We start from the raw sequence: 24,128 nt of genomic DNA on the forward strand, positions 1-24,128 counted from the left end.
CATATCCCTGAAACTTGAGTGTTGAGATTCACACCACATGAAAAGGGATAACACCATTAACACGTTCAGATAAATATAGCACAGGAATCTGCTCCTCTAAACTACAGTAAACCAAAAGTAGTTATTGGCCTCTGAGACAGCTGGAGAAAATAAAACCTTATAGCTTTGTAATGATGTATTTTATTGTTCTAAATGCCTGTGTATTTCAGTGATATACTTTGCTGCCTTGTGGGATCAATAAAAGTAAAAGTAAAGTATGAATACCGTTTACCCTTTAAAGCTAAAACTATAAACATGAAATGGCTCACACACACCAGAAGATGGGGTGACTTTGAAGATTGTGTAGTCCAGTTTCTACGTTTGGGATACAATACATACAGACCTTCCTGAAATGACACAAGAGTGACACAAGAGTTTCAAACACCAATTACATGTACGTGCAACAACGTGGTCATATGTCGATATTCTCCCACATGAAACCATGTCATCATCATAAACCATGATTTCCTCTGTTGCTGGAGGGCGGTAATGTGCTGTGTTCCTCCTCCTCCTCTTCGCCTTAAAGAGAACGATAGATAGAGTTTTTTTCTTCTCCAAGGCTCATTTTCCTCCATTGATTGGGGCTGTTGTCAGTGGCTTTTGCCTGGCTCTGGGGCTCCTATCGATCCCCCCTGCACCACAATGCTCCTAGAAAATCAGCTATTTCTCCTAAATGGAGTTTCTCTTAGCCTGTGTGCACCTAACTACTGTTTATAATTTCCTACTTTCTCACTGTGGGTGAAAAACAACAACTCCTGCCATCTCTCCAACTCCCAGCGCTAAGCTTCGTCTCCTGAGGCGCCGGTCTGGTCCTCTATTTTCGGCAAGGTCAAGCTCCTTTTTAACAATAGTTGTGATGAGGTATGGTCGTGCCCTAGAGTATAGCCCACCAAACAGTTGTCTCTTAAAGGTACACTTCTCCAGCCTAGTTCCAGATCTGTATGTCCTGTATTCACACCATACATGTTTTTCAGGGCATTTCTGCTTTACTGGGATAGAGACAGTAGAGATTGACAGGAAGGATGGGTGAGAGAGAGAGGAGGGATGACGTGCAAGACGTGTCAAGGGTCGGAAACGAAGCAGGAACCTTGCGGTTACGTGGCATGCGCATTAGTGTGCTACGCCACATACATGTTGTTTGTTGTCTAGAGCACATACAGACCTGGGACCCGGCCAATCATCGCCTATTGGCTTTACAGTCATATTTTACATTTACATTTACGACATTCAGCAGACGCCTTTATCCAAAGCGACGTACAACAAATACGTTTGTTTCAGTAAGTGGATCGTCTATCCATCAGTCATCATCAGGTAAAGTAATCTGTGGCAGGACCAGGGGCCATAGGCAGTCACAGTGCTAGAAGAAGGAAGGAATGACTTTTTCTTCCTTTTCTTTATCATAAGTCGTGTATTGGAACTTCTTTTTTTTATTAACAGGAGAGAAACTTGTACAGGGGGGTAGTGGGGGTGAAGAGGTCTTTAGGAGGGAATATGTAATGTAATACTTAGTAAACACCTGCTAAATACAACAGCTGACTGAAAAGTGTCACACGTGACTGCGTGAGCTACCCTACAGTATGATTTAATAAAATCGCATTCATCAAATCCCAATTTAATTCATACTTCAAAGGGAGGCACTCTATTCCACTCAATCCCATTCACACGAGAGAGAGAGAGAGGAAAATGTCACAGACAAACACAAACATGGGCATAAAACACTGTCCCTCTCTGTTTGGGGAGCTTGTACACAAACTGTTCTGAGCTCCGAGACAACAGGAGAGTCATAGAGATGCTACAGACAGTCCTTGGGTGCAGAGTATGAAGATCTGTTAATGTTCCTAATGACTTTTTAATGAAGAGGCTTCCAGCGTATAAAACAAATGAGGAAACACAAATAGCCTAATCTTGTATTCATACGCATTCCTATTGCCATAAATAGGAAAGCAGAGAGACATGGGGTCCAGAGAATGCATAATCAGTTTAGGTAAAATGAGATGATTATCTGACGGAGGCACAGGTTGTTCTTAAACATCGCTGCTCGACACAATCACGACTTGAGCTGATCTAATACAGGATGCAAGCCTTAGCTCAGATGAAACACAACGACGACTCAACCAAAAGGACACACACACACACACACACACACATTTCATCAAGTATCTGTATTTGGGAGCCAAGAGCTAAGACAACATTATTATTCCGTTCAGGTACCATGTCCATGGGCTACAGTTCAGTCCCAACACACCTCCGTTAGGACAAAACAATTGTGGAAATGAAAAGCAAACAGAACAGAGCAGATGACTGTATTGTGTTAGCTCATCAGACTCTGTCTGGCAAGACGCCAGCAGCATAAAAGGCTTGGGTGACGTCTGCATTACATCTAACACATTCCCCCTCTGGCAAAACGCTGTGTGTGTGTGTGTGTGTGTGTGTGTGTGTGTGTGTGTGTGTGTGAGAACTGTGGTTGAATTATTTAAGGAAAGCCGTCACCCAGCCATTCAGGTGGAGGGTTACCACTAGGGCATAATTATAGAGATGGGGATATCCTGTGTAGCAGACTATGGGGTTCATAATGATAGAGATGGTAAAGTATGTGTAGTTGAACGTACAACGTGTCATCGACAACTCTTAATGCGACTCTTAAAACGGCTAACCTTGTCCATCGTTTCAGTGGTGTATTAGTTAAGAGAATAAATCTATGGCCAGGTCCATTGTTTGGTTATTGTGGTGATCTGGAGGCTGTCCAGTGGTTGTGGGGGGTGTCAGGTGGGTGAGCTGGAGCCTCAGTACCTCCCCTGCACCCCCAGGGATAAGAGGTGGGGGGGTCAGTACCTCCCCTGCACCCCCAGCTCCTGCTCAGCAGCCTGTTCGATGGCCTGGTGGATAACACCCACCTCCTCCTGGGACAGAGTCCTCTCCATGTGACGGTAGACGATACGGTAACAATGGCTCTGCTTCTGAGTCCTGGAGGGGGGGGGGGGGGGGAGAGAGAGGTTAGAGTGGCTTTACTTTTTTTTTTTTTTATATGTTTTTAGGGGCATTTCTGCTTTTTTATTGGGATAGAGACAGTAGAGATTGACAGGAAGGATGGGAGAGAGAGGAGGGATGACATGCAAGATAGGTCGAGGGTCGGAATCGAACCAGGAAGCTTGCGATTACGTGGTAGGCGCATTAGTGTGTGCTACGCCACTAAGCGCCCCGAGTGGCTTTACTTTAAAAAACAATTTAGTGCTACCAAAGAAGAGTCAAGCTTTATAAGTGAAATACAACATTTACATTGTACATTTACATTTATGGCATTTAGCAGACGCCCTTATCCAAAGCGACTTACAACAAATACATTTGTTTAAGTAAGTGAATCATCTATCCATCGGTCATCATAAGAAAATAATCTGTGGTAGAACCAGGGGATATTGGCAGTCACAATGCTAGAAGAAGGAAGAATTACTTTTTTTTAATGATTATTATTATTTTATTTTTTTTAAATTACAGGAGAGAAACTTGTACAGGGTAGTGGGGATGAAGAGGTCTTTAGGAGGGACAGTAAAGATGTAGCCTGAAGAGATGGGTCTTCAATCTAAAGCGAGGACTTGCAGGTTTTAGCTTGACAAACTTGCATTGACCACTGGGACATTGATGAAATTATATCCCTCTACAGTTAAGGGAGTATGGTTGACCTCACCACTGAGATCTGCATCTCATCTCCATATTCATGCTCCTGCACAACGTACAGAAACACATACAGACACGTCACATGTCCCCAATCGTGGGGGGCAAACAAGGACATCGGAAGGTCAGATATAGAAGCATATAATACTAAAGCTTCTGGATTATGGATTATGAAGACACACACACACACACACACACACACACACACACACACACACACACACACACACCTCTCTTTCACTTCCTTTCTAGGGGACAAGAGAGAGGATCTTCAGAACACAGACAGAGACAGTAGAGATTGACAGGAAGGATGGGTGAGAGAGAGAGAGGAGGGATGACATGCAAGATAGGTCGATGGCCAGAATCGAACCAGGGACCTTGAGATGATATGGTGTGCGCCTTAGTGTGCTACGCCACTGAGCACCCCCACGATTCCTGATTTTAAAAGATTTTCAGAATCCGTGGAATATATACAGGAACTCATTGAAACCAACAGCTGAGCGTTGAAAAAAACCTCAGAGAACCATATAGTAGGGGCGCTCAGTGGCGTAGCACACTAAGGCGCATACCATATCATCGCAAGGTCCCTGGTTCGATTCCGGCCATCGACATATCCTGCATGTCATCCCTCCTCTCTCTCACCCATCCTTCCTGTCAATCTCTACTGTCTCTATCCCAATAAAGCAGAAAAGCCCTAAAATATATATATTAAAAAAAGAGAGCCATACGGTAAAACAAAATAGCTGACAGAGGACTTGAGAGACAGTTTTGGGGATTCCTGCCCTAACACAGCACACTCCCTGGGAGTGATATGACACACTCCCTGAGAGTGATGTGAAAAGACTACACAGTGCCATCCCACTCAACAGAACGGGGCGTTAAGAGAAGTACTTTACATCTGTTACAAAAACGTGTCTTCTGCTAAGCTCCCCTCCCCATCCCACCCCCTTGTCTCCTCTCCGTCTGAAAACACAGGGTAGGTGAAAGCCTGCAATATGGTTGACGCCTCCGGTAAAAATCGACTGTCATCTATCCAGTTCTTTCTCATCAGACATACTGTATATATGAAGGAAAGGAGAAGCCACAGCACTTGACAACCAGAGGCATCCACCTCGAGAAGGTTCTGATCTTCCAGTCCTAAAAGTCCCCACTTTCTGGCACATCCGTCTCCCCTCTCCAGGCATTACGAGTTGATACCAGACTCCCGGTCGCTCAGCCAGACCTACACCACACAATAAACTCTTCCTTTTGGCGAGTCGACTGATCAGACTGAGACTCAGATGCCTGTGAAGTTCCACAGAGTAGAGTAGAGAACTTCCACATTGCCACTTATCATAACACCGTGGGGGCAAGTTGGCTAAAACAGAGCAGACTGCAGCTCATTACTGAGACAACAGAGGCCAAATCTTCTCCCTGACACCACGGATATAGCCCAGAATGATATGCCACGATTACGCAGCAGCACAGCCTACCGCCCGCCCGCCCGGCCAAATGGAGCTGGGCTTTACATTTAATCAGTAGCAGAACAGGGCCGTAAACGAGACCCACTCTCCATTTCCACCTTTCATCTCTCTGTGTCGCCCCCAGACAGGAGAATAGATTACATTTTACCCATCTTTCACAGGCTTTACAGTGTGTGATGGGGGGGGGGGGGTTGGGTGTGTGTGATGGGGTCTTACTTCAACTCCCCGTTATAAAAGGGCAACCTTGTTTCCCAGAATACCCCTCTCCACGAGTTGACACTAAGAGTAGCCCCGACGTACCGCGCATGTGTGTGTGTGTGTGTGTGTGTGTGTGTGTGTGTGTGCGCGATCTGCAGGGAGTCTCATCTGCAGGTGACTGACAGATGAGAAAAGATAATTTAGAGCACAGGCGGTGCGGAAGGAGATAATTGGTCTATCCGACCGACATCCTCGTTGGAAAAGGAAAACACAAGGAGAGGAGAATCAATTAATGCAGAGAGAGAGAGAGAGAGAGAGAGATAGTGAGAGAGGGAAAATGCCAAATATAACAAGCTGAGTTGGTTTATTAATGAGCATGCACTGAACGTGGTTTCCCAAAGTACCAATTATGAAGCAGTTTCCCATCAGCAAACGTGGTAACCAGCACAGCTAGCTGGTGTCATTAGCCAGCAGGGCTAGCTGGTGTCGTTAGTCAGCAGGGCTAGCTGGTGTCGTTAGTCAGCAGGGCTAGCTGGTGTCATTAGCCAGCACAGCTAGCTGGTGTCGTTAGCCAGCAGGGCTTGCTGGTGTCGTTAGTCAGCAGGGCTAGCTGGTGTCGTTAGCCAGCAGGGCTAGCTGGTGTCGTTAGCCAGCAGGGCTTGCTGGTGTCGTTAGCCAGCAGGGCTAGCTGGTGTCGTTAGCCAGCAGGGCTAGCTGGTGTAGTGGCTGGCGCAGGCCTGTAGTCTCTCAGCCAGATATCTGTGAGCTTCACACATTCCAGGCCTGACAATTTTAGACCACCACTGATTGCCACTGGGAACACGTATGCTCGGCTTCGCTTCGCACTGGTCACACAGCCAAAAGCAGCTAATGGGAAAGCAGTGATTCAGCTCCAGCACTGAGACTGCTCACTTTGAGGTGTAAGGGAGAGAAAAAGTGATGGAGAAGAAGAGGGGTGAAATAGAGAGGGGGGGAGAAAAACAATAATGGAGAGGTCCTTCACTCATCCCTTTTCTTTCTTTTCACTCCTTGTCACTTCTTCCCCTTTTGTTGTCTCTCCATCACAAGATTTTGAGGCAACCAAAACATATTGAAACCGTAAAGCAGGGTACACTCCATTAAGTGATTTTGAGTTAATAATCATGAAAAAATTAATTATTCCAAATCGATGAAGGTCATCAAAACCCAATTACAAATTTATTTCTATTTAGTTTTGACATTTATTGTCTTTATTGATGCTATTCATGCCACTCACTAAGTGCCTTTCCCCCCCCCCTGCATACTAAGCTTCCCCATCTCTCTCACCTTCTATCTCTCTCTCTCTCTCTCTCTATCTCTCTCTCTTTCCCTCTCCCGTCTGTCTCAGAAAAAGCAGCATCTGACATTTCCACAGAACGCACAGGTGTTCAATAATTCAGCGTGCGCAGGAGGAGAACAGTGATCCAAACACACACAACAATTGTTTTTTTATCGTAGCAGGCTCCATTTTATTGTCCTGCAGAATGACGTTTACAGTCAGCAGAGGGCTAGTGTGATTCACACTGGCTGTTTCCCAGAGAGCAGAATAGAGAGTTAGATAGCAAGGCCTTTCCAGAGGTACGGGGGTCTCCCAGGGCAGAGGGAAGAGGGGAACGCTCCAATGGAGCTTAAGTGAGATGAGACCAGGGATGTGCGCAGCCCCTTTGCCCTGTTACTCACTAAGTGGCTTTTTTCCCCCTCCCTGCATACCAACCAGTAGATTAGCCAAACTGACACATACATAACCATTCTAACCAGTAAGTTATTCATACCATTACATACTAACAACTAACAGACACTGCCATTCTAAAACAACAAACCATGCTAACTAGCTGGTTGGCCGGCACCATGCGCATCCTAACCCTGACTGTCACGAAGGACGAACCGAACAGAGATGCAAGGCAAGATCTCTCATGTATACGGATTGGACTGCTGTGTCACACTCAGACGTCATCCTGCCCGTCCAGGGCTCTACGGCTCTTGTTGGAGACTGAGCTGGTAAAACCGGTGTTTTCATGGAGTGCGGAGGGTGAAAGGCTAAATGGCAGGAGTGTATGAGACTCTACAGCCATGGGGGGGGTCACTTGCGGGGCGGGCCTCGGGTCAGTTCCTTTTCAATTCAGGGGATGAACGGACGGAGTGGACAGAGGGCTGGGAAGAGGGAGAGCAGAGGGGAGGAGAGGCCAGAGACAAACACACAGGACGCTCTCGCTAATTGGTACCGGTCAGCGAGAAGACTAACCCCCTACATTTACATTTACATTTACGGCATTTAGCAGACGCCTTTATCCAACGCGACTCTTTCTCTTTCTCTGTCTCTATATACTGTACCTCTCTCTGTCTCTCCATTTCTGCATGCCTCTCTCACACACATGCACGCACGCACACACACGCACGCACACACACACACACACACACACACACACACACACACACACACACACACACACACACACACACACACACACACACACACACACACACACACACACACACACACACACACACACAAACACACCTCGCTACAGCCTCTATATAAGTGTAAGTCATCATGCCATGTTAAACATTACATATGCAGTACTGTCTGAAATGATTCTTCTATCAGTAGCGTGGCTGTCACATATACGGGCACGTGTTATTTTATACTGTACCTACCAATGTAATTGAGAGAGTATCTCAGCAACTGTAATATGCAGATCTGAACATCATCTACTGTACATTTGCATACATTTCCATTCATTTATTTCTCTTTTTCTCTTTTGCATTCTCCCCTCTCTTGTCTTCTCTCTGTTATTTCCAAGCTTATGTAACATTGAGCTGAGAATTGGGACTCTCTGCATCCCAATTTACATTATTCTCAGAAACCACTCAAAGGAGAACTAAGCCACATCTAAGACCTCCTTCATCCCCTCTCCGAGTCTAAGCATGATAAAATGGACACTTTCAACTCCACACATCACAAACATGCATCAGGGCCACATCTACACGCAGGCAGCTAATTTACTGGGGGAGCGTGGGTCACGCATTACGCATGTGCTGTATATCTGAGGCACTCATACAATACATTTCCTCGACCGACACACGGTATCAATGACATGTACCGCCAGATGAAGGGTTATCCTAGGTCAATTACAGATCCAGGCCAAGTGGTTTTGAGGTCTGCAGGAAATGCATTGATTCAAACATTGTACTTCAGGGGTGAAATGGAGGGATGGGTAGCTGAGATAGGAGTGTAGGGTTTCATTCACAGAGAGAGAGAGAGAGAGAGAGAGAGAGGGAGAGGGGGGGGGGGAGTTGCTCTTTGCCAACGCCCTTGATTTTCTGAGAGAGAAATGCTGGTGAAACGTGACACCCCCTCTCCCCCATGGGTGGCACACAGAGAAGAGAGGGAAGAGAAGAGAGGGAAGACAGAGAGGAGGGAGGGGAAGAGGGGGTATTCACTCCATGGTCTGCTAATGATTTCACATAGTGCTGCTACTAACACACCAGGCAATGTGGTGATGAAACCATGTTATGCTACATTAATGTGATACCACGTCAGCTAGCTAGGCTAGGTTATCTTTTTTTATGATATGTATTTTTTTGAACATTCTAGGGCAACGTAGTGCAATGTTGTCCCAATGATGACAGCAGTGAGATGGCATAGAATAGAAAATAACTATATTGCCCATTCAAAGAAGGAACAGTCTCTGCTTTCCTCTCACAGATGACAACATCCCAGCTATGGGTTTCTGTTCTGTTATCATGCAATACTGCTGTCATTCGTAGACTGGACATTTGAAATCCAACATTGTTTGCCATTTTAGAGGACTCTGGAGGATGTTGCTTGTCTTCTTTGCACCGACTGCATGTTGTGACATGTAGTGTTCTGAGGGAGGATCGAATGATTCACCTTTATAACCACAGGGTCTGTCCAGTAGGAAATCAGACGGTCTGACAGTACCCAGCAATGGCTGAGAAGACCTGTTAGACCTGATTGAATCCCCGAACGAATGCACAGGCTTTAGCTCAGTGGGCTAATACATTTTCGTGGCGACATCAGAGTGAAAGGTCTCATACGCTGTACAAACTGGAAAAAAGTCTGTCTCTTTCAAGACATCTACCTACCTCTCTCAATGGAAGAATGTTAGTGTTAACACAAATGTTATTAGCTATAGAACACATACCTCCTCCACTAACAAACCGTACTAATCAACTCTCTGTGTCTTTCTCTCTCTCTCTCTCTTTCTCTCTCTCTTTCTCTCTCTCTCTCTCTCTTTATCTCTCTCTCCCTTCTCTCTCACTCTGTGGTGGTCGTTCACTACGACACCCGCCTGCGCTGGCTAGCCCTGATGAAAGGAAGACAGCGGAAGAAAGAAGAGATCTGTCTCTTCATCAAAGAGATGTCAGCCCTCCCCTCTCTTCTTCACCGGCTCGGAAGAGAGCAGGAGCAAAAATCAATTTGCATGCCATTAAATGTTCCTGATTCGACTTCTGGACTGACTGTGGACACCCTTCTTCCTTTTTAATCCGACAACTCATTTATTTTGTAATTAGACCTTACAGACAAGGCAGGTTACGAGACAACACTGGCTGGAGATGCCCGTGGAGAAGTCCTCTAAAGAAAGGCCTCTTCACCTGAGGAACGGGCCTACACAACAGAGAACGGTCCTCTGTGGCTCAGTTGGTAGAGCGTGGCGCTAACATCGCTTAGGTTGGGGGTTTGATTCCCGCTGGGACCATATATACTGAAAAAAGTATGCACTCACTGCAATGTAAGTCGCTTTGGATAAAAGCGTCAGCTAAATGGCATATATATAACAGGTCATGACTTGGACTGGCCTTTTCAGTTTTGAGTGCTTCTGAAGCCAGTTTGTATGTCACCGATAATCAACGTTTATTTTTGGAATAACTATCATTCTTATATGAAACCTGCCTCTCTTGACTTTCTGCTTTCTGCTACATTTACTTACCGTGTGTTCTCATTGATCAAGGGTTGATTTTCAACACTACAACTACAACTAATCTTGTGAAAAGTTAAGATACTGAATCTCATTTGCACGAAAGTGGCAGTTCAACCTGGTGCCTAGCAACACTGTCTCACTACTTTCTCTTTGTTAAATTTGACAGTATCTTCGCTCTCTGCTCTGAGGCCCCAGATCACTGAAACAACGAGTGAGAAAGACACCGCTGAGAAAGAGAGAGAGAGAGCGAGAGAGAAATTTCTCCCCAAAATTACAAATTCCAACTCCGAGGAGAGGGAGAAGTCTCCCTGTAGAGCTCCAAACTGAATTATTAAGACCTCTGTCACAGATGAGGGGAAGCTCTTCTATCAATAGAGATATGGGGAGCGAGAGAGAGAGAGCAAGAGAGAGAGAGAGAGAGAGAAAAAGAGAGATAATAACAATAATAATAATAATAATAATAAATATAGCTGCAAGCAGCCATGTTGCCATGAGATATTGCCATATTGCCATGCAGCCATGCGATATTGTGCCATAAGCTATGACAGAATATCGCACTGCATATTTCACAGGGCACAAACAGAATACTTGGAAAAAAATACCACAATGTGTTTTGAGTGACCGTAGTAGAGTTCTGGAAGCGTTTCCTGTCATTTTTAAAACGCTCATGATGTATTCTTTTTTTTCTTTTTTTTTTAATATATTTTTCGGGCATTTCTGCTTTATTGGGATCGAGATAGTAGAGATTGACAGGAAGGATGGGTGAGAGAAGAGGGATGACATGCACGAAATGTCAATGGCCGGAATCGAACCAGGGACCTTGCGATGATATGGTTTGCGCCTTAGTGTGCTACGCCACTGAGCGCCCCGTATTCTGTGTTTTTAACGTAGCTAGTCTCGTTCCCAAATGCGCGAAAGGTCTGATCGACCAACACGTCCAACTTGGCCTTCATTAAGCCAACAGAAAGACTGTAGAAAATGGACAGTGCATCAATCATCACTTCCCCACATCTCCCACTGCTTGCACACCACACATTTCTGATTCGGAGCCACTCCCACTAAGGCCAGGTTTGAGGTGTTGTTATTCCAGGCTTATGTGTTCTGTGCCAATAGCCTGGGGACAAGGTTATGTTCGACTTTAAACGTCTTCTCCTCCAAAGCCGCTTTGCGGATCTGCATGAAATTTGATTTACATGATATATGGGCAAAGGTCTTTCCATATAAATGGTTTCATTACATTAGCTAAAACAACATGGCCGCTACAAGCCAAAAACACGGATTAGCGCCACCCTGTGGTCAAACACAGCCGTTCTCTAGGTGTTATTTGAACTCAGGGCATGTCAGTGGAGCGGAGCAGACAGGTAATTTGACCGGAGCGTGGAGTGGGTATTCAAAAGATCGATATTTTTATATGGTTTTCCAATAAATCCTGCGTTGAAACGTGTTTAGTCTATGATGTAATAAAGCCATGCCAGCCTTCCTACTACTGCCTTCCCAGCCAGCGTCACTTTCACTTTCATTACCGAGCAGCTTCGTTGCTGAGACCCTTCAAAGCCCAAACAATAATACGCGCTCTGCCATGTACCAAGGGCTGGGGCTAAATCAACCATTGGGGATGGTCAATCAATCAATCAATCAATCAGGTTTATTTGTATAGTGCTTATTACATCGACAAATGTCGCAAAGTGGTGTATTGGAGGCACAATAAGGACCGCATCATTATGATTATGGTACAGTATATGCACTGCTGATGGGAGCGGAGAGGTGTTACAATCTCAAAGCTATAAAACCACTGACAAAGCGTTTTTTATTGTTTCAGTCAAGGGAGATACAATTACAGTTGTTACTTTTCGAAAAGTGTTAAGACTACAAATCTGATTTATACAGTGAGAGAGCGAGTGTGTGTGTGCGTGTGCGCGCGTGTGTGTGTGTGTTTGGTGTGAATGTGTGTGACAAGAGTCATCTGTAACCTCAACTTCTATGAACTACACCACTGAAAATGTTGATGTTGATCAAACAAGAGAGATAACACTGAGATAATCAGAGGAAGGACCTCATAATGCCAATCAATACGTTGTATTGATTATAGAACGCACTTTGGAGCCCTACAAGCACTGTGCTTCTTTTTCTTTCTTGTCTTAATCACATTCACTTTGTCTCACTAAGTTTGAAGTCATTTGGGACGACGAGATAAAAAAAGACTGATCTTACCAGTTCAGATCAAACCGCTGTCAGAGAGGAAATAATGTAAACTGAAGTGCTATGACAGAAAGGTGAGGAGGTGACCCTCTCTGAGGTCCAGGATGTCTGCTGGGGCAGACATGTTTTGATCACAATGATCCATGTTAATTTTTAATCCAGTGAATACCATCTCCTGATCAATTATTAAGCAGGCCTAGATCATGACATATCTAGGTCCCTAAAACGCAAACCGCCAGGCACTAATTCAAGTTAATTAGACAGTCTTATGTCATAGCTTCCATGATCAAAGGCTGTGAAGAACCTGTGGAGAGTACACACGCACACGCACACGCACACGCACACAGGAAAGGGAGAGAGTGACTATTTATCATGCAAAAATCTACCTGCAATCCTACCACTGGGAGCCACCCAGCCGGCATCACACTGAGCACGCTCCCAGCACCACGTGGGGGGGGGGGACCCTCAGCCATGGCCAGTTTGTGTGTGTGTGCGTGTGTGTGTGTGTGTGTTGTGTCTGTCTGTCTTTCAGTACTCTGTCAATATGAAGCCAATATGAAGCCATCGCCCGCTCACACCGTCGCCCACTGCCCATCTGTTCAGACCACCAGCCAACGCCCGCCATCGATGAGTCTCTGCGGTGAATCAGACACACCCGGTGGGCCATTTGCATTGGTCCAAGTCCAGGGAACGGTGGTCTCTCCTTCCACATGAACACACCTTGTTTGTGGATAAAGATCTGGGCAAAGGTCTGGTGAAGCTGGTACAAACGGACACACAGAGAGAGAGAGAGAGAGAGAGAGAGGGAGAGAGATGGAGAGGGAGAGGGAGAGAGAGAGAGAGAGAGAGAGAGGGAGAGAGACGGAGAGGGAGAGAGAGAGAGAGAGGGAGAGGGAGAGAGAGAGAGGGAGAGAGATGGAGAGGGAGAGGGAGAGAGAGAGAGAGAGGGAGAGAGACGGAGAGGGAGAGAGAGAGAGAGAGAGAGAGAGAGGGAGAGAGACGGAGAGGGAGAGAGAGAGAGAGAGAGAGAGAGAGAGAGAGAGAGGGGGAGAGAGAGGGGGGGAGAGAGAGAGAGAGAGAGAGAGAGAGAGACACACCAAGGAACGACACTCTCCAATCAGCAGGGATCAGTGGTCACAAAACACCTGCTGGCGTTAAGAAAAACATCACCAGAGATATGCTGATTGACGTTGGCTGGTTGATCCGTCGTTTAGATTCTAACCACAGCACAACGTTGTGTGAGGACGAACTGAAGTATCACGCAGGTGATACACGGCAAGGACACAGCTGGCCATCAGGGACGGACACGGACACAGACACGGACACACACGCGCACGCACACGCACATGCACACACACATACACACTTTTCTCACTTTTGCTGATCATGTCACATGTTCATGGGACAGGCTATAAGAGTCAGGTCACGTTAGTTCCACTATGGTTTGAGCAGTCGTTCACGCTGCCCGTTGTTTGAGTTAAAAAAAAGAAAAAAATCCTTCTTCTAGCATTGTGACTGCCTATGGCCCCTGGTATTGTGACTGCCTATGGCCCCTGGTCTGAGCATTGATTACTTTATCTTATGATGACTGATGGATAGACATGATTCACCTACTTAAACAAATGTATTTGTTGTAAGTCGCTTTGGATAAAGGCGTCTGCTAAATGCCATAAATGTAAAAGAAAATGTAAAAAAAAGTTTCCCACCACCACCCCAGCTCCCACCTGCAGGTTAGCTGTTGCTACCCACCTAAGGGGGGTTTGAATTCATGCTTCTCCCCGCTTTTGTATTTTATTCGTATTTCAATATTGTTTAATTAAGTGGTGGGATAGAAGTTTATGGGCTCCCTGCTATATATATTATATTGTATTACAATGTTGTTTCATTCAGCGGGGAGCCATATCAGAGCGGAACCATCCATCACGCCAAATCAAATCGTACATTCATGAAACCAAAAACATTTACATGAACGATAGCGTAAATGTCCCGACTGAACCCTGCCTCAAGGATGCCTCAACCCATAACCCCGTGTTGTACAGCTGTCCGTCAGTAACAGCGGTGTGGTAAAAGGGAGCCTCGTTGGCTCAGGTTGATCCGTCGTTTAGATTATAACCACAGCACAACGTTGTGCTGTGGATGAAGGCTGTTTGTCGAGGGCTCTGAGGTTAACACGTTCACCAGCTCTCTGCCTCCCACAATGCCCTGGGGTTGCTCTGCCACTGTAAATATCTCAGGGCCGAGAAGCCTGCTGCGGTTGGACTGTGCACGGAGGGGATTTTCCCGGATTTACCTTTACGACCCGAACCTCCGGAGGGGCCTGGAGACCCCGGCTCAGAACATATGAGTAATAAAACCTCCCTGCATCGCTCTTTCAATCTCTCTCTACTTCCCTCACCTCCACCCTCCCTACCATGTGTGTGCTGATTGTGTGTGTGTGTGTGTGTGTGTGTGTGTGTGTGTGCTGATTGTGTGTGTGTGTGTGTGTGTGTGTGGAATTGTGTGTCTGTCAGTGTGTGTGGGTCAGTGAGGGGTTATAAGACATTACGCCTCTTTCTCCATATGATTGAATTGTGCCTGCCAGGGAGAGTCAGCCACATTACGGTGGGAGGGGGGATGAGGGAGGGTCACACACAACCAGCCACATGTCGTCCACAAGGCCTTCTGCTGCTCTCTGCATTCACTCCCTGCTCACTACTGAGAACGTTTAATCAAACCATCTGCAAAATGCCTGTTACAGTGGGACTGATAAGATGCATGAGGCTATTGCTTAACAGAAATAATTTAGCAATACGGTATCCATCTCGAGATTAAGAAACGGTGACATTTCAGACATCAACAAAGGTTCTCTTAATGAAAATGTCATAACATTCATCACTCCCTCGTTGGTAACGAAACACCTAACCAGTGGGATCAATTCAGTCAATATCAAATGAATGAGTTCTGAATTTCCATGGATTTTAAATGTTTGTTTAATTTTGCTGTAGAACTGTATTGATGTCAGCTAGTTTGAAGTTGTTTGAAATACTATTATTTCTCTATTTAAGATGAATGTGTGACATAAAACATAAAAACAGGCAATGCATGTGCTGCTGTACGCAGGCTATTAACGAAAAACACACGTGCACGCGCGCGCACACAGACACACACACACAGACACACACACGCACACACGCATACGCACACACACACACACACACACACACACACACACACACACACAAGCACACGCATACGCACACAGACACACACACACACACACACACACACACACACAAGCACACGCATACGCACACAGACACACACCCGCGCATACAGACGAGTGCAGGCTTAATGACAAATGACCAAAAATAGACTCGTCCTTATTATGCTCATACCAAAATAGAGCAATGTTTATGCTAATGTCGGAGACACATGAATAAAAACATGTTTGTCTTTCGAAGATATTAAGACCTGGGAAGAAAACAAACAAATCATAAAGGCAAGAGGCTCTAGGCGTTTCCCTGAAATCTGAGTCGACATTTCACCAGTGCTCAAGAGTATGTGCCCATGCGGGTGCCTGGCGGTTATTGCAGGAAGATAGGGTGGACACAGGGGAGGGAGGGAGGAGGAGGAGGAGGGGGGGGGGAGTCACATGGGGGGAGATGGGGGTGAGGAAGGAGGAGGGGAGTCACTGCCGTTCCCTCGCTCAATAATTAATTGTTGATGCAAGGTGCATCGGAATGACGGTGACAGCTTTAATTTATTTCTTCCCGGGGCTTGGGAGGGGAGCCACTGGAAGTTGGTGAAATATTCCAAGGGGAGGGGAGTGGAGGGGAGGGGGGGTGTAGTGGAGTATTTTGCACGATGACGGCTGTCGCTCTATGTATAGCTGATGGAAATCACTCTGCTGCTTCCATGACACACAGAGGTCCCCCTGACTACTGTACGTACTGCCTAATGAGCTGAGTGACTGAATATTGAATATCCCTCATCAATATGGGTGACCTCATCACTTAACAGCCCTGTCCAGAAACAACCCCTATAGCCCCTACTCTCTACGGATTCGTGTAGATATGGAGAGGCCCCTGACAGGCTGGATGGGATGTTTTTGACCATCCCAATAATGGCATCCCAAACGAGGCGTACATGGAATGGGTGAGTAGCAGCACTTGACATTAGCCAGGCGATTCACCCAGAGACTAGAGCCCTCTCCTTCCCGTTATTTCATTGAATTATTTATGCCTATTTATTTTATAGCTGTCCATTTCAGAATGGCATTTCCTCTTGTTAATTGCTTGTTAAATGTTCCACTTGGCCTATCCGGGGAGATAGAATTTTCAGGATTCCACCTCACGTTTTTCCTTCCCAGAACCGTTTTCAATGTTTCAGAAACCACTTTCCATATAGTCAATGCTCATCAACATGGCAATGCACAGGCTAACTATCTACCCACTGCCTCTCTCCCCAGTGGGGTCGACTAAATGAGGACTATAAGACTCCTTTATAGATTCCTAGTCCCTAGACCCACACTGAGAGCCATCCTGAAGCTAAACCCTAATGAAGAAAAGTGTTAACCTGCACCAAAAAAAGGGTTTCCTTCGGATGAAAGCGGTTCCGCGTGGAACCCTACCCTATGACACAGACTCCTTTCAAAGACCCTCAGTAAGTGTATAACTCCCCAAGTCCAGTCGGCCAGGGGCAGCAGCAAGACACAGCACCATCAGTAGTCACACCAGCATAAATGTTTCATATGGTCGCTGTGGCATTCCGGCAGATCAATAACCGCCAGAGACTTGAACATAGATTTATGTGGCACTTGCCGAGAGACATGGGAGCACCCGCCGTGCTGTTATTGGGGTCAGGTTTTTCACAGTCCGGATGCCGGAGGAAACCCTGATTGCTTTTCGGGCTTGTAAACCTGATGATATCTGCTGTGTATTTGCATAGACGGATGAGAGACGGAGCAATCAAACACAGCCTCCCAATCCCGCCCGTCATTTGTGTTTCTCAATTACCCGATGGGTCAATCATTTCGCTTGTGTCCTGACGAGGCGCCGGTGGTGCTGGTATGATTCACTTGTTATATCCAGGGCCATAAGTATACAGGTGATAAAACTGCTAGACGGACGCGCAGCTCACAAACAAGCTGACCAGGGTGGGAACGGCTTCAGTAAACCCATGATTCTCTCCCTCCTTAAACAATTTGTTTGTGCTGAAATACTGCCGCGATGGCAAACTCAGACCGACAGCATTGGATCTGTTATGTTGAGATATGTTTTTTGTTGTTGTTGTTGTTGTTGCACAGGGCCAGTGGTTATCAAGCCTCACAGTATTACTCATAGTAATCGCGGTAAAAGCGCAGTTATGACAAGAAAACCTCGTAGCTCAGAGTAGGCAGGGTGGGAGTGCCGTGGCAACCTTCTGTGTGAACATTTGTTGTGAACAACAAGTGATGAGCAGCGGTCAACTCTTCTGAATGAATTTCTTCTTGATTTTGTTCCTGTTCTGATGATTTGTTCCTTTCGTTTCTCCCATAAATTCTAAAGAATCTTGATAACTTGCTTCTATTGGTATGCGCGTAAGAGTAGGACCAAATGTACATCACTCTCTGAATTTTCGTCCCGACACGTGTGCTGCACACACACGTGTGCTGTTTCCTACTCTGGGATGCTTGATAACTATCGGCCCTGGACTGCTGATGGCAGCTGTAGCTCATCCTGGCTGATGACAAATCCCTTCAGAACTCATGCTCAAACAACTGGAGTGGAGGAGCTGCCTAAAACAAATTGAGGCACACTCTCCAGAGACTAAACATGCAATGTTTTGGTCAACCATGAACCTCACCAGGCCTACTGCATGTCCACCGGTTGACACTGAGGTGCCTAGCGGACCAGGGTATTGTAGCTCTCCTGCCTCTTTCCATCTCTCCCCAACGCCGCTACCCAGAAACCCTAGCTCCTACTAATTAGCAAGCCAGAGCAGGAAATTGATGCTGAGAATTGGAAATTGATTGACTCACCCCAGCAGGGTCCTGAGGGAATGGGGTGAGGGGTGGCAGATTTCCACTGTCTGAAACATTTAAACATCTCTCAGACCTTCGATAAACCACTGTGCTGGCTGCCACAGCCAGAGCAGGTGAGGGGGGGGGGGTATCCTCTCCGCATCCTGAAACCACCCCCCACCACACTCCAGCCTACTACCCTTCCAGGAGAGAGAGAGACAGGGAGAGAGAGAGAGAGAGAGACAGGGATAGAGAGAGAGACAGAGACACGGAGAGAGAGAGAGAGACAGAGACACGGAGAGAGAGAGAAAGAGAGACAGAGACACGGAGAGAGAGAGAGAGAGAGACAGAGACACGGAGAGAGAGAGAGAAAGAGAGAGAGAGAGAGAGAGAGAGAGACACGGAGAGAGAGAGAGAGAGAGAGAGGGAGGGAGGGAGGGAGACTGTGCTATAGGGGAGACATTACTGGCAGGCTCCTCCATAACCTAAACCAGCTGTCCAGAATTAATGCAACAACAAATTGGCTGAACAATAAATATTAATGACTACATTGTCACGTCCAGTAATGACATACCAATGCAACAATTTCTACCAGCGTAATTAGAGCATTACAATTGCGACAGTGCAGAACCCAGTGTAACATCTAGTGACACACTAGGACATGGATAGACCAGGCAGCTCTCCCTCTCTTACAATGCATGCCATTACTGAGAACCTAACCATCAATCACATTATTCAAATTGAAACAGCAGAGCCCCAACTCCACCCAGGTCTCTCCGAGCCCTCCTGCCTAGTGTGCCGGGCCTCACATTGAGCTTCAGCCTGATACTGCCGTGCTGGTTGGTGACAAGTTACTCTGCTTAAAGTCAGGCTGGCTTTCCATCACTCTGTTGAAGCGCTCTCCTGGTCTCTGTCTCTCCCTCTATCTCTCTCTCTCTCTCTCTCTCTCTTTCTTTCTCTCAGTCTCTCTTCTTCTCTTGGTCTCTCTCTCGGTCTCGGTCTCTCTCGGTCTCTCTCTCTCTCTGTCTCTGTTCTCCAGGAGAGGAACAATGAGAAGATGGTGTGTCAGTAATCTGGACATTATGGCTTTGCTTGTCTCATCAACATGGCAAAGTGACGCATCTCTGACATTCTACAACCATCATGGTGATGCAGCCTGATTGGCTCAAAGTGAGGTAGGGTACAGCAGAGCAAAGCAGAGCAGAGCAGAGCAAAGCAGAGTAGAACAGAGCAGAGCAAAGCAGAGCAGAGCAAAGCAGAGCAGAGCAGGGCAGAGCAGAGCAGAGCAGAGCAGAGCAGGGCAGGGCAGAGCAGAGCAGAGCAGAGCAGGGCAGGGCAGGGCAGGGCAGAGCAGAGCAGGGCAGAGCAGAGCAGAGCAAAGCAGAGCAGAGCAGAGCAGAGCAAAGCAGAGCAGAGCAGAGCAGAGCAAAGCAAAGCAAAGCAGAGCAGAGCAAAGCAGAGCAGAGCAGATCACAGTGCACTAGAGGCTGTGGTGCTAAGCTAAGTCCGGCAATTTCCAATCAAATGAAAGATGCAGGCTTTTCTAATCACTGAACTCTGACAAAACCCCCTGACCAAATACAATTAGCAAGAAATAAACAAGCTCTCTCTTTCTCCTCCCCGGTCATTGGAGTGAAGACTCTCAGTCATTAGGAGAAATCAGCAGGCAGGGATGGGGGCAGTCGATATGGTTTACAGAGAGGGGTGGGGGAGCTTAGGGAGGCTTAAGTAGGCATGGCCCACTCTTTACCGTCACCCTCAACCATCCTAATTAGGCAAAATGGCCAACAGTCAGTAAGGCCCACTCGTTACTGTAAAATGGAGGGGTATTGTTTTTCCATGGCTGCACAAGGCTCACGTCCAGGCTACTCCTTCCTCTCTCATACGAGATTCATTCAAAACACTTCATTCCATCCAGGAGCTCCCGGGGTAATTTGAGCATGCTTATGTGTTCAGATGACTGCTCCGGACTCCGAAGGAGAGTAATCAATAGTGTTAATGCTGGGTTAAGTTAATCCACCTGGTGCATTACAGCAACCGTCTATTCAGAAATAGATCTGCTAAAAGGACAGGAGTACTGGAACCGGAGAGCAACTGGCCTCGGAGGGAGGGAACAAAACAGGACCTAAAGTGTGGATTGGAAAGTTCGAGGTTTTTCCCCTTGTTGCTGCAGGTCTGCAGCCTGCACTTGAGCCTCCACATAAATCCATTACTGTATGTACTCTTCTGTTGGAAACAGCGGTTGATTTCCTCGCAAGCCTCTCCCTAGACTGCAGAACACAAAACCTCCTTAATTGGTGTGGTCGTGTGGTCTCCCTGACTCTTGTTTTAAAGCTAGCAACTGCTTCCCCAAGCTGTGATTTGGCTCTTTACGTTACGAAATTCAGTGGCTCGTCCACTGGGGTGAGTCTATGGACAAATAAGAGCCGCCACTAAAATGTGTCTTCAATGTTACCAACTCGGCTAACATGGCGTCCACCAGTGAAGGGTCTACAAGGGTACTAAGTGACCTTTCCCTCTTGTGTTCATGTGAACACAGTCTTGCGTTGAATGACGGAGGCTTTTTGTGTCCCTCTCATCTGGGAATAGAAAGTATCTGGCACAGCAAATAATATACATTTGAATAGGATTTTTCTTTTTTTTTTTAAATTCCAATTACCAGCAAGTTTTCTCATAGGGTGTGCGGCAACAGACCATCCTATACAGGGGAATTTACATTCCCTGCCTGAATAACTGGTTTGTGTTGTTTGGGTCTGAGAGGACAATCAGGTGTTTTGCCTTTCTCTCTCCCTGGGCCTCCCATTGTGTTTGGGCCTGCAAATTGCTTTCTGCGTCCATATTTAGTTTACACAATTCTCAGTAATGAAGCCAAATCCTGTTTAATGAGAGGGAGAGACGGCTGGATGATACAGGGACCAGACAATGCAGCACTGTCACTGGGTGATTGAGTGAGAGAAGAGCCCAAATCACTGTGCAATCAATCTGCACCCCCCCCCCCCCCCCCCAACCTTTCCCTCGAGAGCCGCAAGTCAATGCAGCATCCCCACACACCTTCATTATGAGATGAACTCATCCAATCCAGAGTGTACATGTATACCCCTTTGATCCAATCCAGAGTGTACATGTATACCCCTTTGATCTAATCCAGAGTGTACATGTATACCCCTTTGATCCAATCCAGAGTGTATATCCCTCTGATCCAATCCAGAGTGTATACCCCTCTGATCTAGGCCAGGGTGTATACCCTTCTGATCTAGGCCAGGGTGTATACCCTTCTGATCCAAGCCAGAGAGTATACCCCTCTGATCCAAGGCTGTCTCTGCACTGTAATCCCCAATTGGCTGAGAGAAGGTCTATATGAATCTCTCTCTCTCCTCCTCTCTATCTCTGCTTCTCTATCTCTGGTTAGCGAACCATCTATGTCTCACTAATAACCTCTCTCTCTGTCTCTCTCTCCTTTTAGAACAGTCTCTCTCTGTCTCTCTCTCTGTCTCTCTCTCTGTCTCTCTCTCCTTTTAGAACAGTCTCTCTCTGTCTCTCTCTCTGTCTCTCTCTCTGTCTCTCTCTCCTTTTAGAACAGTCTCTCTCTCTGTCTCTCTCTCTGTCTCTCTCTCCTTTTAGAACAGTCTCTCTCTCTGTCTCTCTCTCTGTCTCTCTCTCCTTTTAGAACAGTCTCTCTCTGTCTCTCTCTCTGTCTCTCTCTCTGTCTCTCTCTCCTTTTAGAACAGTCTCTCTCTCTGTCTCTCTCTCCTTTTAGAACAGTCTCTCTCTCTGTCACAAGATAATTACTGGATTACATGAGAGAGACCTATGTCTATGCCAGCTCAGTGACAGAGGCATGGATAGAGACAGTTCTAAAAGGAGAGAGAGACAGAGAGAGAGACTGTTCTAAAAGGAGAGAGCTTAGGACCTTTTAGAACAGTCTCTCTCTCTGTCTCTCTCTCCTTTTAGAACAGTCTCTCTCTCTGTCTCTCTCTCCTTTTAGAACAATCTCTCTTTCTTCCTCTCTCTCCTTTTAGAACAATCTCTCTCTCTGTCTCTATCCATGCCTCTGTCACTGAGCTGGCATAGACATAGGTCTCTCTCATGTAATCCAGTAATTATCTTGTGATCTGCCAAGGGGTAGCAGAGAGGACCAGATCTCCCTCGGTTTCTCTGACTAGGCTTGGTGTAACGTCTGCCCCCTCCTCTCCTCTCCCTCCTCCTCTCCTCTCCTCTCCTCTCCCTCCACCTCTCCTCTCCTCTCCCTCCATCTCTCCCTCCACCTCTCCACCTCTCCCTCCTCCTCCTCCTCTTCTCTCCCTCCTCCTCTCCTCTCCCTCCACCTCTCCTCTCCCTCCTCCTCCTCTTCTCTCCCTTCTCTCCTCTCCCTCCTCCTCTTCTCTCCCTCCTCTCCTCCTCCTCCTTGTTTTCTCACAGGCCTGTCAGTCAGACATTGACTTTCAACCCCTAGATTGCTCTACATGTTGGTCGACAGTGATGGGTTTGTTCAGCTTGGTTTCAAAGGCTGGAAGGTCAAGGGTGACAGGGGTGGGACTGTGTGTGTGTGTGTGTGTGTGTGTGTGTGTGTGTGTGTGTGTGTTTGAGCATGCATGTTTGTGTGTGTGTGTGTGTGTGTGTGTTTGAGCATGCATGTCTGTGTGTGTGTGTGTCTGTGTGTGTGTGTGTGTGTGTGTGTGTGTGTGTGTGTGTGTGTTTGTATGTATACAACACGTCCGCGTGTGTGAGAGAGTGCACAGGGAGTGGTTGTTTGTAAATGATGATTGCTGAACCTCACACGGCTGCGGTTTTGTTTGCCTAGCGGAAGGCGAGGCGGCTGTAGAAATGTGCTGACAGACTCGGAGAGAGAGAGAGAGAGAGAGAGAGAGAGAGAGTCGCAGCCTGCTCCCCAACGGCCCTCTGCTCAGAAGAGCCGTAGTAAAGACTGACATTCAACTTGACCTTCTCCCCCGGCACCAGCCCTAGCTGGGCTGCCACAGGCACAAGGCTAGCTAATAAACCAAACACAGCAACACACAAACATGTACAGCCACACAATGACAAGTCCCTCCAAATTGTCCTTTCAAGTTCAGAGGGAGAGGGGGTTGGGGGGGGTACTCCCCTGCTTACCTTGCCTCTTCTCTAATTACTGCATTGATCCAATCAGTAGACAGCCCTAAGCCCTAACTCACTCACACCATCTTTCTCTCTCTTTCTTTCTCTCTCTCTCTCTCTCTCTCTCTCTCTCTCTCCCTCTCTCTCTCTCCTCCTCATCCTCCACACTCCACAGTGAGGACCCACTTTGGTCCGCCCTGATCGAAGTTCATCTCATGCCACGGAGACACGAGGCCCTCTGTCGTTTTACTCTGCCCTCCGAGCTGAACACCGTATCCCGGTTTAGGAAAAAAAAAATAACGGGTTGAACGGGGAAGAAAAAAAAAAGCACAACATTCAAACCGTTTCCTGCTTGATTCAACTGATTCAATGGCGATGTTGTGAAACCGTGTACGTGGTTCCTTCTGTCTTTATTTCACTGGGACAGCGAGGAGGAGAGCTAAAAGGCTCGGCTAATGGTTGTCTAAATGTCTTTAGTGTGGGAGAGAGTGGCTGCAGATTGCTCGCATTTGTTCTCTCCCTCTC

At 46.8% G+C, this 24,128-nt stretch overlaps 1 protein-coding gene across 1 annotated transcript in view; it reads right to left on the bottom strand.

Moving 5' to 3' along the window:
• Nucleotides 1-1,723: 1,723 nt before the first annotated feature.
• Nucleotides 1,724-24,128, bottom strand: part of fars2 (phenylalanyl-tRNA synthetase 2, mitochondrial) — a 76,398-nt gene continuing 53,993 nt past the window's right edge. Inside the window, exon 7 of the mRNA XM_083681755.1 lies at nt 1,724-3,003. Within this exon, the coding sequence (XP_083537881.1) occupies nt 2,865-3,003 (139 nt within the window). The 3' untranslated portion in view covers nt 1,724-2,864. The remainder of the gene's footprint in view (nt 3,004-24,128) is intronic.

This window comes from Argentina silus, assembly GCF_951799395.1.
Source record: "Argentina silus genome assembly, chromosome: 1".
Lineage (NCBI taxonomy): Eukaryota > Metazoa > Chordata > Actinopteri > Argentiniformes > Argentinidae > Argentina > Argentina silus.